The sequence below is a fragment of the Sardina pilchardus genome, chromosome 14, assembly GCF_963854185.1.
Source record: "Sardina pilchardus chromosome 14, fSarPil1.1, whole genome shotgun sequence".
NCBI classification, from domain to species: Eukaryota; Metazoa; Chordata; class Actinopteri; order Clupeiformes; family Clupeidae; genus Sardina; species Sardina pilchardus.
Genome location: NC_085007.1, coordinates 28,209,398 through 28,233,458, shown reverse-complemented (window position 1 = coordinate 28,233,458; position 24,061 = coordinate 28,209,398). Strand labels below are relative to the sequence as shown.

The 24,061-nt window shown below is 42.1% G+C and overlaps 2 protein-coding genes across 2 annotated transcripts in view; both read left to right on the top strand.

Annotated features, from left to right (window-relative positions):
• The first annotated feature begins 10,747 nt into the window (after window positions 1–10,747).
• On the top strand, window positions 10,748–16,320 carry ppp6c (protein phosphatase 6, catalytic subunit). The gene is made up of 7 exons (XM_062554061.1): window positions 10,748–10,863; window positions 12,017–12,112; window positions 12,204–12,269; window positions 13,849–13,990; window positions 14,241–14,320; window positions 14,403–14,612; window positions 15,163–16,320. Exons 1-7 carry the CDS (start codon window positions 10,789–10,791, stop codon window positions 15,409–15,411), a joined length of 918 nt encoding a protein of 305 aa, XP_062410045.1. The 5' UTR covers window positions 10,748–10,788; the 3' UTR covers window positions 15,412–16,320.
• A 334-nt stretch (window positions 16,321–16,654) lies between these two features.
• Window positions 16,655–24,061, top strand: part of scai (suppressor of cancer cell invasion) — a 45,293-nt gene continuing 37,886 nt past the window's right edge. Inside the window, exon 1 of the mRNA XM_062554626.1 lies at window positions 16,655–16,669. The gene's annotated coding sequence lies outside the window, so the exon portion shown is untranslated. The remainder of the gene's footprint in view (window positions 16,670–24,061) is intronic.

The following is a 24,061-nucleotide window of genomic DNA, read 5'->3' as shown; positions in this document are numbered from 1 at the left end:
AGCCTACACTGTTGCTAACCATCCAAGCTCTTAAATAGGCTGCAGAGCTAGTTAACCAATTAAGGTCATTGCCCCACCCCTCGTTAGCAAGGCAGGCCAGAGGGAAGACACAGGGCCAACAGTCAGTCTACCCTACTACATTTTATTGGCCGCATTTCCCAGATTCGTTAAGAAGCTCTTAAGTGCTAAGGACTTCTTAGGAGAGCTCAAAGAACGTTCTAAGAACGATCTTAAGAGGTTCTTAGCAAATCTGGGAAACGGGGCCATTGACATATCATGCAGTTGCATACAATCAAGAGTGAAATTACATTTCATTAGTGTGCATGAATAATTAAAAAATCAGTAAATCAAAATACATTAAAGAAAAATACAATGCATCTGTGCATAAGTATTCAACTCATAGACTCACACATGGGTTGCACAAAACAACCCAGAACTCCTCCTGATGGAAGTGATCTTGCACAATTGCAGTAGTTCAGAGAACCAGTGAGTATGTGCGTGTGGTTGGGGAGTGAAGAGTGTTGATGTCGCTAAAGACACCTGGGGTATGAAGCTGTGAAAAAACTTGACTTTTCCGAGAACAGAGACTCCTGCACCTCTAAGTCCCCTGCCTTGTGCCGTGGCTGCACGACCACAACAAACATGCATGACCTTCTGCTAAACGGACACTGTGTCATCCTTACTGACCTGAAAAATGTTTCCCAACTGACTACTCAGAATGGAGTCTCGAAAATTCTGTCAAATTTCATTGCATCACTAGTTGCACGGACATAACAATCAATGTCAGGGTGATTTAAAAAAAAAAAAAAAATTCAAATCTATGTTCAAATCTCTGGTCGTCATTGTTTACAGTAGCTAAATTCAATTGAATGGATTTGCCTATTTCTATCTTTTGGTTAGCCCATCCAGCATAGCATTGGCAGGCAGCCATCCTAAACTGTGAACAATAGAGAGTTGTTAATAAACATTTGAAAAGCAACATACATGCTCCTGTTTATTTGTCTCCTTTTTTCACAGATGTATAGTTCAGTTTTACCACCACCTATGCTCCGATGGAAAAAGGTCCTGTGGTTTCTGGTTGACATAAGTGAGCTTGACCTCATAAACAACGGATGTGAATGTGAGTCGGTGGTTCAGAGGCCTGGGTGATATCCCATAGCCCTCGCTAGCAGTGACCCTGGGGCCTCCTCTTCACTGTGGTCAACACACAGGGGCACGGCGACAGTTTGAGATCAGACGAAAAAGAAAAAGAAACACCTATTGTATTTGCATACTTTACTTATGTGGCTTTCAGTTCTTGTTTTTAAAAAGTGGAGTGAGCTTACCTGATCTATTCGAGACTTGGACATTAATGGTTGTTTTGGCGCTTTGGCTCCTCGCTACTACACGCATCTTGTGTCTCGTAGTTAGCATATGGCATTGTTAAGTATTAAGAAAACAAAATTCTACTATACGGTATATACAGTATATCGCACCACAACAGTCTCAGGCCTTGTACAGTGTGACATGATCAGGCAAAATGAGTAAAAATTGAGATATATCATATATTTAATGGTTCATATAATTAATGAGTCATATATTTAATGGTTGTCAAGATATAGTATTTTGAATTCTGTCCTTCCTCCAAATGTCTTGGTTTTGACTAAAATGATGCAGATGGAGGACCATGTCCGCTGCTTGAATCGTGAATTTGGGATCAATAAAGTATCTATCTATCAATCAATCGATCGATTCAAGGGGTCTTGTGTCGATCGATTGATTGGTTGGTTGATTGATTTATTGATTGATTGATTGATCGATCGATTAATCGATCGATTGATTGGTAGAGATTGAAGATGATGAAGTGATTGTGAGAGATTTACCTGTATCTCAAAAATGCAACTTCCGACTCATTTTGCCAGATAGGGTGTATGCACATATTTAGTATTTCTTTCTTTACCTCAGTGCAGCCTATTGTTTAATAGCTCACAATTAATTAAAATCGAGAGACAAGATGTTGTGTAAAATTACGTCTGAGTCAGGACTACTCACACAGTCTGTTAATAATACTAAGAACAAAAAGTTGTTTAAGAAATGAAAAACATTTATTTTCGCCATTCATTGTCAAGAGTTTGGATGATAATACAGTATACATAATATAGTTCCAGTTATGAAAGTATTTTTTCCTGTTTACAAAGCCTGGACGGAAACTGTGTAAATTGAGCTTTGTAATAAATGTGGACTAGTTTACTGAATTTGGCAAAAACAATGGGTGTCCAAAAGAGCCCCTTGGGATAATACTTTATAGACTTAAAAATTGAAAAAGCTCCATCCCTTTAGTTATTGTTGCTTGCTATGGTGCTGTGAACTGAAGTTGTCGGAGTGTGTAGTGCGGAGCTGCAAGACTACCATTGGCTCATCTGCATTAGATGGGCGGGCCTTTGCGAATGGTCAGTTGTGGACTGTCCCTTTAAAATGCATTTGGGTGGCAGGAGAACACAATGATCATGCCATACTTTGTCACATGCACATCAATATTGCACTTTACACGTTATCTATACAAATCTTTATTCACTGTTTGCTTCACGTTAATATAATTATGCCATTCATAGTCCAGTGTATTATGAATACTGTAGGTCTGGATGGATTTGTGTCTGTTTAGTCCACATGTGTATATATGACCACTGTTGTTGTGCTTTCTGCTGTGCCAGTAAATGTCTTATAAATCTTCTCATTCTCCGATTCTGTTCATTAGGAAAGAGAAGTAAAGACACAGAACTGAAAAGTTGGTTTTGCCTTTCACAAGTATTTCAACGTAATAAAATGAGCAGCTGAAGTTTTTATCAGTTCGTAAATATCAGTGAATATATATATAATATGCATATGTGGGATACTGCACCTTTTTCCTGGGTGAAGCAGTACACACAGGTGGAGGAGATGATGCAGAGAAACACACACACGGGACACAGACTGAACAGCAGTATCCAGCACCGATCATGATCTGGAGGAGGAGGAGGGGCTGGGGGGCTGGGAAGGGGGTCTAGAGAAAGCATGCGTGCGTGCGCGCGCACACACACACACACACACACACACACACACACACATACGTTTATGTTTTAATTGATAACACTTTCTAGCTTCATTTGGCATAAGCCCATATCAGGAGCAACTCCTTAAACTCAATGAAATACACACTGCTTCTGTATTCATCAGTATAATTCTGAAGAAATTCATCGAGCTGGAGCAGATCATTTCAGAGACCACATATATTTCCTGTGTACCTCAGCCATTATAAAGTCATACTCACATGCAGCACTTCTGATAGTTTTTTTCAATAATTCTTACGAGAAATAAAAAACCTTCTGCTAGTTCTGACTTACCTTCAAACAAGACATTGAAAGAAATTCCTTTAATTTTCCCCTCACAGTGGTAAAGACCCGGGTCATACTCAGTGAAGTTCTGAATTCTAAGATCAACTGATTTCGTTGAGGTGTTCCATTGCAAGCCGAAGCGAGGGAAAGGATTTTCAAAGTTGCCGAACATAACAAGATCTGGCTGATTAACATGGGTGCACTTCCTATGCCATTCTATCTCAAGCTTGCTGCTTACACTGAGGTCACAGTGTAGGGTAATGTCATCTCCTGGTCTAACTTTGAGCTCTTCTTCTGCCGCAGAGATCTTCCCAAAACACACAAATTTCACACCTAGAAAAAAGTTATACAGTAATCATTGTTTGCTGTATATAAAAATTGCCAGAATTTCATAGAGCTAAGATGGTTAACTTACATATGAGTGTGATCACAACTGTATCAAGCATGCTGCCCATCTCTGTGACTGTGACTGAAGATTCATTGCTACAGGAGTCTTTGATGCAGATTTCTGTTGGGAGGAGTAAACTTAGAGGACAGGTGCTCTATGATTGGTTCACACAAATGGATATTTTTTAAAAGTCAAGCTTTCAGATAATAACAACAACTTCAGTAACTGAAACGGAAACTGACATTTCACATTTAAATTCATGTAAAGCCATTTAAATGTGCATTGTGCATAGTCTGCATAGTGCATAGTGCATTTAAATCAGTTACCTTCTCAGTTAAGTCTTTAAAAACCTAAATCATTAAGGAAATCATTGAGCTAATTGGGTTGAGTTAATTTAACCCAGCAACATTTTTTCCCATTACAGCACCTAAGTATTAAAGGGACACTTCACCGATTAGCATTAAGCTTTGTATCTTTAGAAAGCCAGTCATGTTTTTGAATGGTCGTGCATCATTCCCTCAGTTTGCCTTCAGATGGGAGAAATACGGATTTCAATGAAGCCCATGAATAGGACTTCCTGCTTTCAATGATGTAAAATGATGATTTTTACATCATTGAGAGCAGGAAGTCCAACTTTGAAATCCGTATTTCTCCCATCTCAAGGCAAACTGAGGGAATGATGCACAACCATTAAAAAACATGACTGGTTTTCTAAAGATACAAAGCTTAATGCTAATCGGTGAAGTGTCCCTTTAAACCAACATATTATTCTAGAAATTTGGATATAGGGTGCACTTGGTGGATCAGCTGCTTCTCATATCAGTAGCCCATCAGAAAAGTATAAAGTGCAGTCAGGAGATTTTGATTTATTTTTTAAAATATCTGTACATAGCCTGGGCCTACCCCCCTATAGTCTTTCATGGAGACCTATTCTGGAACACATATAGTTCATAACCGTTTCCCTCAAACAGGAGAAATGTCTGGCCAGTCAGCAATGAGAGGGGACAACAAAACCAAAACTTATTGTGATAAGTTGCAGCAACATCTGAAAACATACAAAATGCGGACATTTATTCACAGCAAAGGTATACCCACATACATGACTGTTTATTGTTTATGCTGTTTATTGTCAGTTTGTAAAACTTAGGCAAAGTAGGAAGTAACGTTGGAAATCTCTGATCAATGTGACTGGGAAGGCTGCATACAGTCTATGGGAGTCTATTGTGATTTCAAAGTTAGCGCCTGTCGCTATGCAAGTGTTGGAAATGAAACCCAATGAGTCACCAGACTCTTTTACTTTCTGAATGAGTCTGGATTTTTCCAGGCTATTTTTTACAGTGGTCATTGTGCACTTTATTTCTAAGATAGTTTCTGTCTTTTTGTAAATTCAGCTGAGCATTTGGGAATACAATTAATAAGCCTTTTAATATAAAACAGAGAAATATAGCCTACCTGGCTGTTTTTGACGTGTCCTCATTTTCGTATATTCTTCGTTTTAACACCAGTAACTGTATCACTATATTCTGAGAGTAAAAGTGCCGAAGTTTGCGGCTGGTATAGGTGTTTGACCTCTCAAAACAACAGCCCTGAGTGTGGTTACAGACAGGAAGAAGAAGAACAGCTATGTTTTTTTTTTTAATAATGTTGCAACACAAATGAGTATGCTTCCACTGATGCAGAGGGCATGAGTATAGCTATAGTCCTTTAATGTGGCCTAGTAATCAGTGCCGTTCACACTGATAAAGAATAGTGGTCATAACCTCTGTACTGTATGTGGGCTGGAGAATTACATTAGAGATGTGAAACCATGATGAAGTCATGTTCATCAAGTGATACCAGGTCCCAATGGGGTTGGATGTTTTAAGCTGTATTGAGGACAAATATCAGTTGATTAAAGCAGAAGTCTGTTATGTCAACACTAATGTAGGTGCACACTTGACCTTGAAAGACAGGTCGTCAGTAATTGGTTAATATAGAAGGCCAAAGTGACTATAACTGAGCTGAGGCCTTTCTTTCAGTGTTTGTTGACATCATACAACTAAGTGGAAATATGGTAGAATTACTCTCTAAGGTTTTGTATTACAATGAGACTATATGCACCTGAAAATGTGCCTACCAGTTGTGTGAGATCTAAGTAACCTAAGTAGGTTATGGTTATGGTTATGGTTATGGTTATTTAGCAGACGCCTTTGTCCAAAGCGACATACAAATAAATAACAATACAAACTAGAAAATGTAATTCCATGGAAGGATTACCATTGCATGTAAATGCAAAAAGGTTACTGACATCATTGTATTAGGCCTATAGTTAAAAAGACAACTAGGCTACACAGACGAATAGATAAATAACAATAACCCAATTACAATTCCACTGAAATTACTTGGAAAGTCACATTTAAAAAGTGATTTATGAAAATGCATCAAAATTGTGGATATAGGTTATTTTGGAAAATAACTCTTCATTTATTAGAATTTGAAAAGACTGAAATGAAGTTGCCAACTTCAAACGAGTTGCAAGAGCTGACACTTTAGTAGTGAAACGACTGGTAGGATAGCTTAGCCTTCATAATACTAATGCAGGTTAAAAGTAGGCATGGAATACTCAAACAACGCCAATCAACGATGATGCAGCAACAGCAGGTAGGATATCTAGCAAATGTAACGTTAGCTTACAGTAGGATATTTTATGTAGGCTACACATTTTACAGGATGAGCTAGTATGTTCTTCGAAGTGTGTTCAGGTGCGTGATTGTCCTAATAGGAATGTACAATAAGCTTAGGTTTTTAATTTGTGAATGATACCGAAAGCTTTAAATGATTGCCTGGCTGGCAAGTCTAACGACTAGCTTGCTAAACCCTGTTCGCCTTGCAGCCTACCCCGACGTTAAACGTTAGCCTGGAGCAAGTTTGGTTGTCGTTAGCTAAATACAGTGTTTAGGCTACATTGACGTTAGGTTAGATTGTCTTTAGCTGATGATAACGTTACCGAGAGCAAACCGGTTAGGCTACTGTAACGATATAAACAAATCAAGTAAGGAGTAGCCTAACAGGAGACAAGACGACAACGTCCTGGATTACAGTGGCAAAGTAGAATGTTTTCACAGCTGTAGACGTAACGTAACATTCACGTTTAGCCTGGTTTAGCGCAGCGGTGATGCCATGGCTTTGGACAGAGAGAGTTAAAGCGGAGCTTTGGATTAGACTCAGAGATCCTTGATTACTGACAGCTGAGCACTGACGTAACAATTAGTCTTTGCCGCCAAAGGGTCTCAATGTAAACTCTATGGGAATTTTAAACTTTTTTATCGTAAATATCTCAAAAAGTATAAAGTTCAGAAATGTGAAAAATACATAGAACAAATCTCCGTTACAAGACCTGTGTATGAGTGCTTGAATGACGTCAAACGGTTCAGTGGTTCTAGAGCCTTTGATGTTTGATTTTGGTCGGAAGCAGAATAATAAAGATAAGAAGAACAGGGATAACAGTACATTGCATTTGACATGCAATGTAATTACAAAAAAGGAGAATAGCAATATTATCAATAAAACAATCAATTAAGCACTAACCTAATGAGAAATAAAACAATGAAATGAGAATAGCAATCAAATAAGTCACTCAGTTAATTAGGCTATATAATAACAATAACTATAGGGTAGGCCTATGGCTAAATTTAAGGACAATAGCAGAATAAATGTCAAATTCTAACAATGGACAAATTATAACAAAACAATACTATTATACAAACCATAACACATAACAAACGCTCAAAAGACTAAGTGCATATTAAACAAATATGCCTTAAGACCCCTCTTGAAAGATCCAAAACTGTTGCTGGAACGGAGAGCACTGGGCAACTCATTCCACCAACACGGAACCATTGAAGGATCTACAGTTTGACTTCAACTGTAGTGGTCTTAATACGCAAGCAGGTAGGCCAGCTAACAGGGAATTGCAGTAGTCCAGCTTGGAGATAACCATTGCCTGTACAAGAAGCTGAGTGGAATCTTGTGTCAGATAAGGTCTGATCTTCCTAATGTTGTACAGGGTATACCGACATGACTTTGCAATTGAGGCAACATGCTCAGAGAAAGTAAGTTGGTCATCAATTATGACACCCAAGTTACGTGCCGATCTAGTTGGAGTCAATGAGGATGAATCAAGCTGGATGTTCATCTGTTGGGGAATGGCTGTTTTTGCTGGAAACACCAAGAGCTCAGTTTTTGAAAGATTAAGCTGAAGGTGCTGATCCTTCATCCAGATTGAAATATCCTTCAGGCATGCAGAGATCCGATGGGAAACACTAGAGTCCTCAGGTGGGAAGGATAGGAAAAGTTGAGTGTCGTCCGCATAGCAATGATATTCAAATCCATGAGAGCGAATAATCCCACCTAAAGAAGTGGTGTAAATAGAGAAAAGGAGGGGCCCTAATACTGATCCTTGAGGGACTCCTGTAGTGAAGTCATGAGACTTTGATATCTGTCCCTGCCAAGACACGCTGAAAGAACGCCCTTTAAGGTAAGATTTGAACCAGTCAAGAGCTTTCCCAGAAATTCCCAGTTCATATAGTGTAGAAAGGAGAATGTCATGGTTAACCGTATCAAAGGCTGCAGATAAATCTAACAGAATTAACACTGATGACTGAGCAGAGGACTTAGCTACTCTCAATGCTTCAGTCACAGATAGAAGAGCAGTTGCTGAAGTCCTTGTTTTCAGCTCTCTTTTCCTTCTCTTATAAAAGACAATTTCGCTACATTCTCTTCCTGTTTTGGTTCACAGACTTTCATACTGTATTTGCAGCCTTGAGTGCCTTCTTTCTTTTTTGCATCTGAAGGTGTAGGCCTGTTTAATACAAATCTGTGAGTCGTATTGAAATGAATTTAACTTAAAAATCCCACACTTAGCCTATAATAAAACGTAGAAAACAAAATAAACTAAATAAATGTTGGGAGGGTCAAAATTGAGTGGAAAGAAAGACATTGCCTTTCTTGTGCAAGAAGCACACACACACACACGTGTGTAAAAGATGAAGGTGGAAAGAAGCATAGGCCTACTACACACAGGATAAAAATCCTGCACTGATGCTGAGTGATGGGACTTTCTCTACTGCTCAGAGGCTGTGGAACACCCTCCCTCCACCTGAGGGCCCCAAAGAGTAGACACTTTTAAACAAAACCAGAATATCTTTTTTTTTAAAAAGAAAAAAATAAGCTTTCTGCTAAATGTATTTAATAGGGTTTTCTTATAACTATTCATTGACCTTGATCTTTTGTCGAATGTAACTTCTGACTCTATTTTAAATTGCATTATTTTCTTCATCTGTTTTAAATTGCATTATTTTTTTGTATCTGTTTTTTTTATTATCTGTTTTAATTTGCCTTATATTTTTGTAGCACTTTGAGATTGCAATAATATATGCAATAAATATGTGCAATAAAATGTATTATTATTAGTAGGCCTAGTATTAAAGAGCTTAAAGGGATATTCCGCCATTTTTGGAAATACGCTCATTTTCCACCTCCCCTCGAGCAAAACAATCGATATTTATCTTGTTCCCGTTCATCCAGCCATTCTGTGAGTCTGGCGATACAACTTTTAGCTTCAGCCTAGCATAGATCATTGAATTGGATTAGACCATTAGCTTCTCGCCTGCTAGCTTCATGTTTAAAAGTGACTAAGATTTCTGGTAATTTTCTCATTTAAAACGTGTCTCCTCTCAAGTTAGAAAGTGCAATAAGACCAACTGAAAATGAAACCTGGCGTTTTTCTAGGCTGATTTGACATGGAACTACACTCTCATCTGGCGTAATAATCAAGGCAACTTGCACACTACTGGCACTACTATTGCTTGTTGTCTATGGTGACTATTTTCAGATGCTGCGTACGATATCACTGCGCCTATGGTACGTTTGCAAGTTGCCTCGATTATTACGCCAGATGAGAGTGTAGTTCCATGTCAAATCAGCCTAGAAAAACGCCAGGTTTCATTTTCAGTTGGTCTTATTGCACTTTCTAACTTGAGAGGAGACACGTTTTAAATGGGAAAATTACCAGAAATCTTAGTAACTTTTAAACATGAAGCTAGCAGGCGAGAAGCTAATGGTCTAATCCGATTCAATGATCTATGCTAGGCTGAAGCTAAAAGTTGTATCGCCAGACTCACAGAATGGCTGGATGAACGAGAACAAGGTAAATATCGAATGTTTTGCTCGAGGGGAGGTGGAAAATGAGCGTATTTCCAAAAATGGCGGAATATCCCTTTAACAGTTAGGTTCAACTAAGAGATTCCATGAGTCATGGCGAGAGGTTGTATCTCAGAACATCCACTTGTGCGTATTGCATAAATCTGCCTACAGCTGAATTACAGCTGTGGCAGTATGGTGACATCCTTTAACACCACTCCCACGTGTGTCCTACTGCTTAGTTATGCTCAGTGATGTTCTGAATTTTAAGATCAGTTGAGTTTGAAGAAATGTTCCGTTGCAGGGTGAAGCGTTGTAAAGGGTTATACAATTTGGCAGACATAACAAGCTCTGGCTGATCAATAAGGGTGCACCTTCTATAGCCATCATATTGCTTGATCTTGTTGTCAGGTTTATTGTCACAGTAAAGGGGATGACGCTGTGTCTGGTCTTTCAACTCCACATCTGGTTAAAGAGATTGTCTGGGTTCAGCTAGGCCTACAAAGTCAGGAACCACATAAACATTTACAGACATATACATAATAGTAGTTAATCAGATAGGCTAGTTAACAAGTAAAAAAGGTAATGAAGGAGGTCATTACAGTGGGGGGGAGGGGGGAGTTTCAGGAGGGCTGCCTTGGTTATGGTTTAAATCCTATTGTTATATCTTTATGCAATTGATGAATATAGAGAGGAGGAGGATTTCAATTTGTGCATAAAGTATTTGGCTAATAAAAATATATTTTCATAAATTGATTATAAGTTTGGGCTAAAGAGGGACTAACACCAACTACCAATAATATAACAGAAGAAGAGGCAATGACGTAGGGGTACTTCCTTTTTGATTCAGCATTAGTTGTTGTTCTTAAAATGGCGCCGTTAGACTTGGATAAATATGTCGAGATTGCGAGACAGTGCAAATATCTCCCAGAGAACGATTTAAAGGTAAGCTATAAAATGATTGGTTAAGTTATACAATATCTCTTTGTAGTTCTTAGGATAAGTACATTTGCAGTCAGAATATGTATCGGCCCTGCTGGCTGTTCTGTTTCCTGCCAAGCAAACGTTAGCGTTAGCTGCCGTTAACTAGCTAAGGTACGTTAACGTTAGCTAGCTTTTCGGCAAACGCAGCCAGACAGCTTCCAAAAACACTTGACTGGAAGAAATTATCAATAATCTTAGAGACATTAAAGTTAAATGGCTCATATGACTGGCGTCATCAAGAAAAGTACAACTTTTGAAATCAGGTTAAGTGATGAACGGCTAGCTGAGCTTACTGACTAGCGATTCTAACCCCAACGTTGCATTTTAACGTTACACCTGGCTAGTCTATGCTAGGCATGACTTGAATGTCGTCCTTCTAACGAAACCTTATTTGTATCTTAAATAAATGTTTGGTTACAGCGTTACCTATCTTCCAGGTATTGAATATCATGATCATAGTTACATTTGAGTATGTGCTAGCTAGGATATTGAGCCTGGCGTCCTCAATTGAAATGTTAACGTTAGCTGAGTAAAGTTGTCTAAATTAGCGTGAGTTAACTTAACGTTAACCAACTATCCTGCTATGTAAAACTGAATTCATATGGCACAGGTCATTAACCAAACCGTCTTTCTTGACAACTTGCATGTTGTGACGTTAGGCCTAGCCTAACAAATCTGTAAAAATAGCTCGACAACGCTAGTTACTTAACTGTCAACTGTAGTTTAGGCTGTAAAATAGGCCAGGGCCAATCTGCTGATGGTGGCAGGTCGCTCCTGGTAGTAAAGTATTTGACTGATTGTAAGATGAGAGAAAGTAGACTTGTGTCCCTTACTCAGGTTGTCTAACGTCAACGCCTATGCATAGGCTAACACGCCTCTGTATTTCAAAACTAGACAGTGCATTGCCAGTCAGTAAGTGCAGCATGATTTACCCCTTAATATAACAATGATTGTATGTATTTTTCTAGAGCATAGTGACAGGCTAAATCTCAGTTTTCCTTTTAGCTGTGCTGTGGTAATGGATAGTAACATGATATACAAGTTGTATTCACACTGAATGCCATACTAGTTTAAAAGTGATTATAATTATTGTTTTTTTACTGTGTTGTTGCAGAGATTGTGTGATTATGTATGTGACCTGTTACTAGAAGAATCAAATGTACAGCCTGTATCCACCCCAGTTACCGTATGTGGAGACATCCATGGACAGGTGCGTCTTGAAATACAATGAGCTTTATCAGCTACGTGTGTTTTCTTTCAGTTGTTTAAGTAAACTCTAACTGTTTTGTGTGTGTTTTCAGTTTTATGACTTATGTGAACTCTTCAGAACCGGAGGTCAGGTTCCAGACACAAACTATATATTTATGGTAAGCAATTGTGAATAATTGTTTTGAAGAGCAATGTTTTTCTTCCATATCCATGATTCATAAATATGCTAAAAAAATAGGATGTCCCTGTTAAAATTGAGCAGGGTTCCCATGGGTCCTTGAAAGTTTGTGAATTTGATAAATAGATTATAATGATAAAAAGACCACATAGTCAACCATCACTGCAAAATGAAGACAGTATTGAGAAGTGTTTTCACGTTCATGCCTCTTGTTCTTTTCCGTTGTTGTCTGAACTTTTGTAGTAGCCTATAGTTTTTTCATTATGAAACATTCCCTGTGTTGTAGCTAGGGGTGTAATGGCACACAAAAATCACGATTCGGTATGTGCATCAGTACTGGTATCATGGTTCATTTTCAATAAGCCTGTAGGTACTGCTCACCTAAAATTCATTGACAATATTTTTGATGCACAATGGGACTAGTATTTTTAGCAGATGTCGTTTTTTTACGTTAATTGACTTAACTGACATATGTTCTGCTACGTAAAACAACACTAAAGAGTTTCGTACCTTAAAATAGCGTTTACAATATCATTTCAAGATGAATGGCACTTCTGCATTCACTTTGCGGCCCTCTATCGGCTATACTATAAGACTTTACCAGATCGAGTAGCGTATCTGTAGTTTGAGGAAATGAGACATAAGAAACTACAAATTTGACTTGGCATCGATGTCGCAATATATCATTCTTTGCAACATACGCTACTTTTCTGTGGACATTGTTATTTGCTGGATAAACAAATAGTGTGCGTCCGATTGAGTGCTTTAGTATTGCTTTAATATGTTTATGTGGAAACTGAAATTTGAAACGTAGTCCGCAAGAAAAAAAGTCTACAATTTATTACTGTTAAAGACTGCAATTGGTGGTCCCTGCCGTGGCACAACTGGCTGGGCCCTCTGCACTGCACGTTGGCGACCAGGGTTCGATGCCCGCCCCGTGGTCCTTTCCGGATACCGCCCCAACTCTCTCTCCCACTCACTTCCTGTCTCTCTCTCGCGTCTATACAGTACAACATATCTAAATAGCACAGATGTGAACAGGGGACCGTGATGTTTCATATGTGTGAATGCAAACTTTTTAAAAGATTTCTAGGGCGAGGGCAAAGTTGAAGATAAGACTTCAAATTGTTTTGATTCAGTGTAAAGATAGGACAGTGTGTGTGGATCAGTGGCAAAAGATGTTTTTCACCATGCTGTGGCAGTGACACCGCTGTACAGATGAGATTAAAATGACTGCCTCATTTTTTAATTAGTACACAGTCTGTACCAGATTGTTCTTTGGTGTGGAAAGGAAGGTACTAACTAACACACAGGACTAATATTGCAGAATACAACCTGTTAGTGGTATTTATATTTTTATTTAACATAGCCGACAGTGTTATCCAAAGTGACTTACAGATTGCAGGGCCCTGTCTCCTGGAGCAACGCCTTGCTCTAGGGCACAACGGTGGTAGCCGGGAATCAAACCCATGATGACTTACTTTGTGACCACTATTTCTTTGAAAGTCTCTTTATGTTGAATGCAAGGCCTAAGACTTCTGTTTTTTTTTCCTCCGCAGGGAGACTTTGTGGACAGGGGTTACTACAGCTTAGAGACGTTCACATATCTGCTAGCATTAAAAGCCAAGTGGCCAGACCGCATCACGCTGCTGCGGGGCAACCACGAGAGCAGGCAGATTACACAGGTCTATGGATTCTATGGTGAGTTCTGCAGAGCTGGCTCCACGCTCTCCTATCCTCATTCTGTGGCAGCTCGCATAGATTGTGTATCGCATCATTTGAATTTTGATAGACTGATGGGTATTAAATTGCATATATCAAAGTCTTTATTAACTGATATGATTGGTATAGTTATTAGTTTGTAGGCTGTTATACATTTACGTGTTCATAAGTATAACTTTTGATGGTTATTGAAATACTTTTTTTTTTTTTTTTTAAATCTGTGTTTCAGATGAGTGCCAAACTAAATATGGAAATGCAAATGCGTGGCGATACTGCACAAAGGTGTTTGACATGCTGACTGTGGCAGCTGTAAGTACTTCTGCATTTCCCTGAGTAGTGAATAGACTCAGCACTGAGATGTCCTACGCCTGATCCAAATGTCTCTCTGCAGTTGATAGATGAGCAGATCCTCTGTGTGCATGGAGGCCTCTCCCCAGACATCAAGACCCTCGATCAGATACGCACCATCGAGCGCAACCAGGAGATTCCCCACAAGGGGGCGTTCTGTGACCTGGTGTGGTCTGACCCGGAGGATGTGGACACCTGGGCCATCAGCCCCAGGGGAGCAGGCTGGCTGTTTGGAGCCAAAGTCACCAATGAGGTAAGGCCCACTGGTTATTTGTCATAAAAGGCCTACCTATTAATCTACAAAATAAAAACAGAGTATGTTTCAACAGACAGTGAAGCAACACAATGCAACAATTTGCCTTTTCTAAAAAAAATTTAAAAAGCTAGTTGTAAGGCAACTAGTTTTGGTATCCCCTTCTGGGTGGTACCACATTTACATGTGTAAATCCATTCTGCCATCCAGTTAAGCCATGCCATGTACTTTGCTGATATGAAAAATGACTTGAGCTTTTATCCATTCCATTGAGGCTATTGGCGGTGTATCCCAAATGTTCATGGCTTTTAGGTTGGTTAAATCCAAACTCCTTACTGCTGCATTAAATGGGGTTGGCATAGTGATATTGTAACTTTGTCAAGTAGTGTTTATGATGCAACACTATCCTTGTTGTTTACATTGTGGCATGTATGCACATTGAGACACGTCCGCATTTCTTTGTACTACACTGTAACTTTCATCACAGCCCACCCTAGACATAGTTCTCCAAATGCTTGATCTAAGCTTTGCTCTTCGTCTCCTCCCCAAGTTTGTTCACATCAACAACCTGAAGCTGATCTGCCGGGCCCACCAGCTGGTCCACGAGGGCTACAAGTTCATGTTTGACGAGAAACTGGTGACGGTGTGGTCCGCCCCCAACTACTGCTACCGTTGCGGCAACATCGCCTCCATCATGGTCTTCAAGGACGTCAACACGAGAGAACCCAAGCTGTTCCGTGCTGTGCCCGACTCCGAGAGGGTCATACCGCCTAGAACGACGACTCCCTACTTCCTCTGAGCACAGCAGCCACGGTTCTTCCCCGCTGTGTCAATCCCTCCTACACACTCACACACACACCAGTTCTTCTTTTGCTTTTCTTTTTCCCCTCTCCTTTTTTCTATCAAATGTTTTTTAAGTGTTCACCATTCTCTTGATTGAGCGTTATTTTATCGCCCTTGATCTTCCTCCCTATTACATGTGTGTTGGAAGGTATGGATTCAGTGACTTTTCCTATAGATAGAGATCGCATATTACATGCCCATATAGGCATCATATGAAATGCCTCTTATTCTGTAAGATGAAGTTGGTGCAGAGTATCCACCCTCCCATATAGGAGAGGTTCGGTGCTCCTTAAGCCATGACTTCAGTGAATACTTAAAGCCAACCACATTTCATGATGTGATTTAAAACAAATGACATAAATAATGATTTGTAAGTGGAGAACTGGACATCGATGTGGTCAAATCCTTATTTGGCCTTTAGGCTGTTTCTTTTCTTTTTTTATTTAATGTCTTACCACATTGACATGTCTGGGTGAGCGAATGCACCAGAGTACTATACTGGACCCCAGAATGATGAGAGGCACTTGGAACACTCAAGCCAGGCTTGATTGTGTCAACACATGTCCATAACAGGATTTCCAAACTCTCTTTCTTTCTGGTCGTGCAGTACTATCTCAGTTTTATTTCCTCCAAAAAACAGACACTCTGTGTCGGTGGACTCTCCTGTTGCTGTGCTGAAAATGGAACAGGGTTGTCAGGTAGGAGGGCTAACAGTCTCGAGGACAGAGGGCAGTGATTATTTTGTACATTCAAATAATTGTATTGATTTTTCTTTTTTCGCAGATTTGTTGTATTTTATTATTGTAGAGACTGCAACCCACCTACCATTAAATATTGAAATAAAAACGCCTTTATTATTAACTTATTTTCTTGTTGAGAAATAATATTGAGTCATTTTGGGAGTCAAGTCATTTGTTTTAGAAATGTAGCATGGCCACCAGGTGGCGGAATCATAAAATAGTAGTCTGTAGCCATGCCCCTAACGCCAATGGCCAATCGCAGTGTTTTTAAAATATGATTGACACGGTAGGTAACGAATGGGCTAATTTGTACGTCACCCCTCCCTAAGGGAGTGAAAGAACAGCATCAAGTTCGGGTGCAAGGCAGTTGCTCAATGGACGAAGCCCAGCTGGAGGAGACTAACGTTATACTAGTCTTCAAATGTGCCACCGACGATTCTTGTGCACGGCTGGGGAGGGTTGACATTGCTAGTGGTAAATGACGATGCGACACTGTATTGGACGCTCTGATTTAATTGGGCTCACATTAACATAGCTAGCGGTTTGCTCCACCTGGATACGGTCTCCCGGAGGACTACGGTGAGACACAACACAGGTATCTAGCCAGAACATAGCTAGTTAGCCTCCTAGAGCGGTAACTTGACAGGTAGCGAACGTTGGTAGAGATGGTTAGCGGTTTGTTAGCTTAGTCAATGCAGTTAATGTTAGCCAGCATTCACATTGTTGGTGACTGACAAAACTGACTCGCTGTACCCCTGTACGTTAACGGTACTGAATGTCTTTTTAATACTTGCGTTATATCCTCATTTACATGACTTGCCCAGCGTAATCTGTGATTCACATGATCTGATCTGTCATTCAGAAAATACGTATTGCTAGCCAGCATAAAGCCACAGCAAACCCCTTACAGCGTATCATACCGGTCTGGTAAATGTTAACATTTGATGAGTTACACGCAACTCAGCATCATTGCAGATTGTGCAGAAATCAACCGCACGCTTCTCAGTGAGCGCTTTGTAGTGAAGTGTCAACATCACTCCTGGCTCCAACGTAGTGAAGGAAGTTGACGTTGGTGAGCGTGGTCCTGCTTTGGTCGGTCGCCCATTTGTGGGGGTCTGACAGAAGCAGGCAATCGTCGGTCTTCTTGACCTGAGTGGCTAACTAGCTATCCTAGTGGTAAAGATGTGAATAGCTTGCTAGTTACACAGCATAATGCCCACATTCGTTTTCGTCCAACGCTTATTTTTCCCATACATGTAGTCAGTCTAGCCCTTCAATGTGTGTCTTTCAGCAGAAGTCAGCGAGTGGTCTGTAGCCTTGGCTTGTATCATTGCATCCATCCACGAAAGTGACGCGACCAAATAGACCCGAGCCACTGAAAGGCGGTAAGTAATTTTGAATTACTTGCACCCAGTCACATCTATCAGAAGGTAACGTTACATGGATGTTGCATGCCATCGGATGTCGTTGCAACGTTTGTTACGATAATGTAACAATAATAATATGAAACGTTTATTGAGATGTAGACAAGGCGAAGGAGCCTGTCAAAAAAACCCGTGCTAGTGACCATCACATTCAATAAAACACCATTATGGATAGCCGTAAGGCAGCACCCCATGTCAATTAATGCAACAGCTGTGGTTACAAGAACATGGGGACGTTAAACAGAACAATAGCCATACAAAATAACTAGGATTTGTATCCATTTAATTGAGTTGCGGTCGGGATTTGAATACAGGTGCGTCCCAGCGAGGTCTCAAAGAAACTATTACGCATCATTATTAGATGTTTATTTTTTCCCATTGAACGGAACAGGACAGCAGCACGGGTACCCCACCCACTATAATCCCGGCAGTTGTACTGTTATTCGGGACTTGGTTACATCCCTTTTGCCTGAAATGGTACTAGAACTGAGATGTCTTCTCTTGGTTGACGAACCTTTTAACGCACAAGCGTTGTGTTCATTCAGCCGGAGAATGTTGACCTTCTGACAGGCTTTGCATCGAAAGTCATTTCGCTGTGTTTGATTAATAGAAAAACAGCAAAACCAGTACAGGATGAAGACTTATGTTGATCATGAAATGTCTACGATTTGCTGCTGTGTTGCTGTGTACATCATAATATAAAAACGATTTTATCGTGTATTCACGAACTTGAAATTACACGCAAAGAGAAGCAATATATTGATTCTGATTCAAACACTCCTATTTGTGCGATATAGCGGTAGAAATGCACGATATGCTGCTTGCTCCTGCTAGAGCCCCTCTTTGCATCTGTGTGTGTGTGTGTGTGTGTGTGTGTGTGTGTGTGCGCGCGCGTGCGTGCGTGTGTGTGGTTATCCCTGAATGGGTTAGATAATCACACCACCAGGTTGTAGACAGCCACTCTCAAGCTTGCTCAGAATGACGTCACCTTCCCTTATAAGGGGAGAAGTTGATAGAACAATAGTGAGTGGATGTTAAAGAAAGGTGCATTTTTTATTATTTTTTGGGGGTTGTTTTGTTTTGTATCACAGTCCATACCCGTCAATCCAAACAGGACAGTGTTGCCTGTCGGTGACGGCTACCTCCCGAGACAGCGCTCACACTTGTTTCAGTCAGCATCACTGTCGGCAGTGACCTTGGCCGTGTAGCCTCCGCGTGTCCGTTTCTGTCCTGTGTGGGTTTGTGTCCGTGGGCAGCCTGCCTCTCTCTCTCTCTCTCTCTCTCTCTCTCTCTCTCTCTCTCCCTCTCCCTCTCTCTGTGTCATCTCACATGTGCCTGGGCGTGAGCCCCGTAGGTGGAGTTGCGAGTGGCCGTGCCGGCGGCCTGGCAGCTCCTGACGGATGACAAGGCAGCTTATGCAAACTCAAGGCTGTGCGTTGGACCTCTCCTCCTCTCCCGGCGTCATCCTGGCCTATAACGGGAACGCGTGTGGATGTTTGGCTTTTTTTTTTGCAAATGATGTGCGTCATTGGGGGTAGCTGTCTTCCGAGTATGGGTATCTCATGGAGTTTGTGTGTCAAGTCAAGTCATTTTATTTGTAGCACATTTAAATAAGTGTGTGTGTGTGTGTGTGTGTGTGTGTGTGTGTGAGTGAGAGAGAGAGTTGTTTGTTACATAGATGCTTGTTAACTTGTGGTACAATCTGTGTGGAGGAGGAGAAGGAGGAGGAGGAGGAGGAGGAGGAGAGGGTTGGTGGGGGATGCTTGGTGTCCCAGAGGGGGCTGAGGTGCTGTGGAGTGTAAACATGCTGGGAAGAGGAGAGACATTCGAGATCCCCTGAATGCACCTCTGATTTAATCCACTTCCCATCCACTTTGTGTACCTACATGCTTATGAGGTCTAAAGGAGTATGTGAACAGATGGTAGGAACTCGTTCTCGTTCTCGTTCGTGTTCTCGTTGTCCAGTATGTTTGATATGTGTTCTCAGGCCTGTGTCTTTCTTGTCTTGTCTCTTTTCTACCATTCTCATCTTCTTCATTGAGGATCCTACACAGTTTATTACATTCTGTTACTAATACAGAGAAGTAGTCATTTCCTGTGCAGTAGCCACATTGTGTGTAAGCCGCTGGATACCATATTAATACTATATTAACTGCCCCCATGTATTAACCTCATAGCTGAAGAAATTTTGCAAAATCAATGTATAAGCCGTGGCTAATAGTTGGGAAATTCCGGTAGAAAAGACAGCTCACTAGCTGATGTGTGGTTCAGTGCTGAGAGATGCCAGATGAGCCTCTCAGAAAAGCGAGGCAGGATCTGAGAGCCCTCAGTCACTCGGTGAGTAGAGGAACATGTGTGTAGTACAGTAGTAGGCTGAAAGACAGGCCTCTCAGAAAGGCTGTGTTCTCAGTGACACGTTCTCAGTCACACTGTGAGGAAGAGAACATGTGAGTGTGAGCGCCTCCGTGCTGCCCTTTCTGCTCTTCATCAGCGGCCGAACACAAGCTCTGGCTTCTGTGGCACGGGCCCATCTGAACACACAGTGCCCATGCCGTGGCGTGGCGTGGACCACCGGCGCCAATCTGTTAGCCACTGCTCCCTCATGCAGAAGCATCTTTTGGCCCTGAAGGATCCTCCTGTCCCTCCCCAGTCATGGACCTGCTCTGCCCCGCCATCTGGCCCCATCTCTCCTCTCCTCTCCTCTCTTCTCTTCTCCTCCCCTCTCCTCTCCTCTCGCTGGGTTTCCGGCCAAAGTACCAGTGACACAGTCAGCCAGCCGACCCATCGACCGGCAGTCAGAGAGGTCCCGCCACGGACATGGCTACGATCACACTCATAAATAATGCATCAACGTGTAGCCTACAGACATCGTTTACCGTTATAACAACATCCTGGTCATTTCAGGATCTGGGAAGCAAACTGGTGTTGCTATGATGCCTGTCATAATAACATGAAGGGGGGGGGGGGGGGGGGGGGGGACCCTGAAGAAGAAAAAAAAATCAGTAACGGTTCCCACTGACCTGGCCTAGATGCTCCAATTGCAGTAATTAGGTTGGTTCTTGATATTTTAATCCGTGGCAAACTACACTCTGCTCATGTCCAAAATCATTATGTCTACATTTCTGAGATTTTTCTCTCTGTTGATGGTCCAATCCATCCATCCATCCATCCATCCATCAATGTTCATTAAAAAAACATCGGGCTGCTCTCCTCTCCTCTCCTCTCCTCTCCGACAGATGTTCACCCTTTGTTGGAAGCGGCTCATAGCAGCGCTGGATAAGGTCTTGCAGAGCGCTCACATCAGCCCAGTTTGTTGGAGAGCTTGTAACAGAATCATGTTGAATATGTTTACTGTTTTGGCTGTTGAGAGTCTGAGTAAGATGTTCTGGCATATTCTGTTAAAGAGGCTTGATGTAATGGAGCTGGATTAAGGACTGTGTTGTGCAAACAATCTGTTATGATGAGCTAACCCATCACCCCACACTGCACATCATCAGCCAACACAGCCAACTGCAAGCTTGCAACAAAATGATTATGTGTGTGTGTGTGTGTGTGTGTGTGTGTGTGTGTGTGTGTGTGTGTGTGTGTGTGTGTGTGTGTGTGTGTGTGTGTGTGTGTGTGTGTGTGTGTGTGTGTGTGTGTGTGTGTGTGTGTGTGTGTGTGTGTGTGTGTTGTGAGCGCGCGCATGTGCACCTCTCTGTGCGTGTCCACCATTCCTTAAATAATTCATCCCTCCAAAGCCACTGTGCAGGTGCATCATGGCACTTCTCAGACCCCTCTGCTCCTCAGCGTAGTGAAGCGGCGGCAGCGCTCCGTCCTGAACCGCGCCGTGCCGAGGCTGATCTGAGTTCAATCTGTGTGATCTCACAGGTCAGTAATTACACCGGTAGTAAACACGCGTCCTGGACCAGGGCCAGCAGCCGTGATTGACGACTCAAGACAATCAAATAAAAAGCAGCGGCCTGAATATCTGCCGTGTGTAATCATGTGCGTGTTGGGCCAAAAGGTCCTTATCTGATTAAAAGAATGGCTGCCTTTCCTGACCCATAATGGTAATAAGATCTTGTCAGCATTGATCCCCCGCTCCGAACACACACTGGTCTGCGGGGAGCCTCTGTCTGACACTATAATTTTTCCCTGTCGGAGTGGGTGTATGCACTGCCGTGTGTTGACATAATGGTGACTGCTTATCTGCTATTCACAGTTTGTCTTGTTCCCCAGCCATTCAGTTGGCAATGCGGATTGTTAATGATCTAGCTCTTTGTGCGGCTGGTTTGTAGGGATTGTGTGCACTGCCATGAAACCAATGAAAGCCAATTCTTGGTGTCATATACGCTGGATTGAGAATTGGCCGTGCAGTTTAATGCGGTTTCCAATATAATGTTCATCAGTGATTAACCGGGACTAGTTTGAGGTTTGATGCGTTTTACAGTGCATGGCTGGAGAGGCTTTGCTCCAGTTCTCAGATAGAGCGTCCGCAATACAGAGAATATACAGTGACCTTGTCTCCCTGAAGTCCTACCAGCATTGTTGCATGTGTTAGCCACACACGCACACACACACACACACACACACACAGATGCCCTCACACACACTCTCATGCATGTCTTCTGCAGTCCCCCTGCTGCCGCTGCTGCTGTGCAGATGTGAAGCTCATGCATTTTTATGGAGGGAGAGTAAGTGGGTCAGGCACGCATCTCCACACCGAAGCCATTTACCAGTATGTCCAGGCAAAGTGTGTGTGTGTGTGTGTGTGTGTGTGTGTGTGTGTGTGTGGGGGGGGGGGGGGGGGGGGGGGGGGGGGTTGTGTGTGTGTGTGCGTGCGTGCGTGCGCGCGCGCGCGTGTGTGGGGTTTGTGTGTGTGTGTGTGTGTGGTTTGTAGAATTAAGCAGATTGCTGAGACGTCGTCGGCTGCTCGTCCTCATCGTGCGAGAGTGCATGTTTATGTGCGTGAGCGTCAGCGTGTGTGTAAATCTATCATCGGCCATTTCCCGCCTCGGTGCCCGCTGACCATCACCAGTGGCAGCTTCGTCCACTCACTCCATCCATCTCCATCTCCATCTCCATGTGTGAGGGTGGGGGAGGGTGGGGGGTGTCAAGTGAAGCTGTCCACCACAGAGTAACAATGTAAATGCAGTAAATGGATTTATGGGTGTGTGTCTGTGTGTCTTAGGATGAGGGTGTGTAGTGTACATTTTCTGTGTGTTTGTATGTGTGCATACTGGTACACTAGAATGGTAGGAGGCATATCATATGTGTGTGTGTGTGTGTGTGTGTGTGTGTGTGTGTGTGTGTGTGTGTAGGTGTGTGTTGCATGTGTGTATGAGCATTAGTGCTGTAGGAAAGCCATCAGTCACTCAGTATTTGGTAATTGATGACTAGTACCCCTCCTCCTCTTTCCCCCTTTTCTCTCTCTCTCTCTCTCTCTCTCTCTCTCTCTCTTTCTGTCTCTCGTCCTCCTCCTTGTGCTACGGTTCTTTTCATGGCCATTTCAATTACTGCCTCCTTACCAGCCCAAAATGGACCACTTTAAATCCCACATGTTGGGATTGACCAGTGTATTGATCGGCCAGACGAGTCGTTGTGGCCCACCTTCTCTCTCTGAAAGCTGATCCTCTTTGCTGGCTTGGGCTGAGCGCTTGGGCACACCAACAGGATGGGGTCCCAGTAACCTCCAAGCACAAACAGTAAAGCAATACACTCCAATCGGAGATAAATAATGAAGTCATATATTGTTATCAATAATCGCACTGAAATTGTCAGTAAACACAATGATGCACTACTACTCACCACATGGTAATACTATAAGATGCATTATGCAATACTAGAAGATAAAACCATGACAGCGAGACATGCCTGTGGAGGTCTCCTATCCTAAAAACATACCATCCACATCCACACCATCCTTTGAGTGTCGATGCTGCACTACCTATATATCTGCCTTTATGCACCAGTACTCAGTAGTTTAAGATGCATCTCCTGAGGTTTAATCACAACTCTATAACCCTGTTATTCCCTCAGAATTTAGTGTTCCTCATATATGAGAACACCCCTAACCGACACACACGCACTCATACACTCATACCCAAGGGCATAAATCTTTCCCAGCTTTCATGGTGGCGAAGTGACTTAGGCGTAAGCCGTTTTTCCGGTGTCGGCGCGCGCACAGAGGCACCTGACGGGTAAGTGATATTAGCGGCGAGCGCGGCGTGTAATAACTGTCATCAGCGGCGTGTTGGGGCTAATGGGAGCTGAAATGCATACGTGTGTGTACACACACAGAGCAGAGCACGCGCACTGTACACGCTCTCAGCCGCCCTGCACACACACAGAGAGAGACAGAGAGAGAGATGGAGAGAAAAGGGATCAAAAGAAAGAGGAATAAAAAGGATGGAGGGAGGAAGGGAGAGGAGAATGGAGAGAAACAGAGGGATGAGTGTAG